Source organism: Papilio polytes, unplaced genomic scaffold (genome assembly GCF_000836215.1).
Source record: "Papilio polytes unplaced genomic scaffold, Ppol_1.0 DF824359.1, whole genome shotgun sequence".
Taxonomy (NCBI): Eukaryota; Metazoa; Arthropoda; class Insecta; order Lepidoptera; family Papilionidae; genus Papilio; species Papilio polytes.
Window position 1 is genome coordinate 1 of NW_013524845.1, and position 1,944 is coordinate 1,944.

General features: G+C 37.1%; 1 protein-coding gene across 1 annotated transcript; it reads right to left on the reverse strand.

The window, feature by feature from the left end:
• Window positions 1-344: 344 nt before the first annotated feature.
• Window positions 345-1,938, reverse strand: LOC106099433 (the record flags this gene model as incomplete). Its single annotated transcript, XM_013277995.1, has 4 exons — window positions 1,871-1,938; window positions 1,423-1,569; window positions 1,047-1,134; window positions 345-562 (listed from the first exon to the last, which is right to left on the reverse strand). Coding segments are annotated over exons 2-4 (420 nt in total), but the record flags the coding sequence as incomplete, so codon positions are not given.
• Window positions 1,939-1,944: the final 6 nt, after the last annotated feature.

Sequence of the window (1,944 nt, forward strand, 5' to 3'; positions counted from 1 at the left end):
ACACTTGACAGATTACAATCTGATTCTTGAATTCGAATCCCGACGTGCACCAATGTGACATTCGATTTTCATAAATAATTTACCCAACTTCCTTACGATGAAGGAAAACATCGTAATGCAACCTGCATATATAGGCGAAGTAATCAAAGATATGGGTAGTCAACCAACTCGCATTACCCAGCGTTGACAAAGGCCTAGTCACCTTAACTTAGGGTAGGCTCCGAGCCGTTTAGTGGGGACATAGTGAACATAATGATGAATGATTTCTAGAATATTTAAATATAGGATCCGAGCCCCTTAGTGAGGATATATAGTGATAATTTCTAGAATGTTTGAATACTGACGGCATGCAAATGTGCGTTGGATCCGGCGCCCTCGCTGGCGACGCGGCGTGCGGCGGCCGCATCGTAGTAGTACATCTGGCAGTCGTCGTCCGACACCGAGTCGTCGTTGGAGACGCGGCGACGCGCGTCGTCCGACGACACGGGTGGCGAACTGGACGCGTGCGAGTCGGTCTCGCCGCCACTCTGCTGCAGTATCTCTTCTTCGTTCTCGCAGAAACCTACATATGATATAACTAATTATGTAACGGCTATCACTCACGTCTACCTTTCTGGGGAGAACCGACTAGTTTCAGACCCATCGGGGGTCTATCTTTCGACAAATAGACACGAGTTATATAATTAGTTATAATAATGTCTCATGAAAGTTTTAACAATCTAATTGCATACGAGATGTTTAACTATTGTACACACATACTATATGGAAATTGGTCTGTGTTTACTATTGAAAAAGTCCTATTTCGTTGCATTTACGTTGCAGATAAAACGAATCCATTTTTTCATTTTTGTTTGTTCATTCAGAAGGCCGCGTTAATTCCGAATATCCAGAAAAACCCCTCCCTATATGGCGGAAAATTTGCGCACATTAGAACGTGATGTTGAATGAAGTGCCAGCGACTTTTACATTATTTCTTTTTCTTTCTGGTGTCCGCTATTAATGAATCCCTCAAGAAAACCAAAGAAATAAAAAAATGTATTGTTTACCTTCAGAAGATACACTGGAATGATTGCCATCTCCCAGCGATCCAGAGTCTCGCGGCGGCACGTTGGAATTCACTCCTGATCCTGACGGCTGTAAAAAATAACGATTTTGTATATTTTCTTTTGTACAATAAAATTTGAATCTACTAGCTGTTGCTCGCGACTTCGGCCGTGTGAATTAAAAAGAAATTATAAAAAATGTATCCGATGTAGCTTTCTAATGGTGAAAGAATTTTTGAAATCGGCTTAGAAGTTTTTGATTTTTTTTTAAATTACAAATATTTCCTATTCTTTATAACTTTTGTATAGATAAAAGTACAATAATAAAATTTGCTATTTGATAACTTTTAAATTTTTTATAATGAATTTTAAAGTTTACCTGATTAGATGGTCCTGCTATAGCCATATCGACATTAACGCGATTAGTCCTGTGCGACATAGAGCGCTGGCTTTGCACCGGCTCCTGGCTCGACAGCCGATAGTTCAACGACATTTCATTGTTTAATACTGCTTTTGATGAATGGACCTGCAAGTATTATAAGTATTAACAAAACCTATACTTAAACTTTACATTTTTACATGTTAAAGAAACAAGATTCTCCTATAAACATAAATAAAAGACAAAGCAATTTATCTGTTTACAATGAGACTGAAACAATCTTTGATTTATTTTACACGATAAACAAAATTTACTTTAGTAAAGTTAGATAAACTAAAAAAAAATCTTTAAAATTTAATATTCTTTATTAAACTACATTTAGTTTATTTAGTTTAGTTTATTTAGTTTATTTAAGAATTTTTTTTCAGATCTATCGACTAAAACATACCTGATGGACACTATCATTGTGTTTTTCGGTATGACGGAAAATGGTGAACGGGCTGTGGTACAACGGATTGAGGT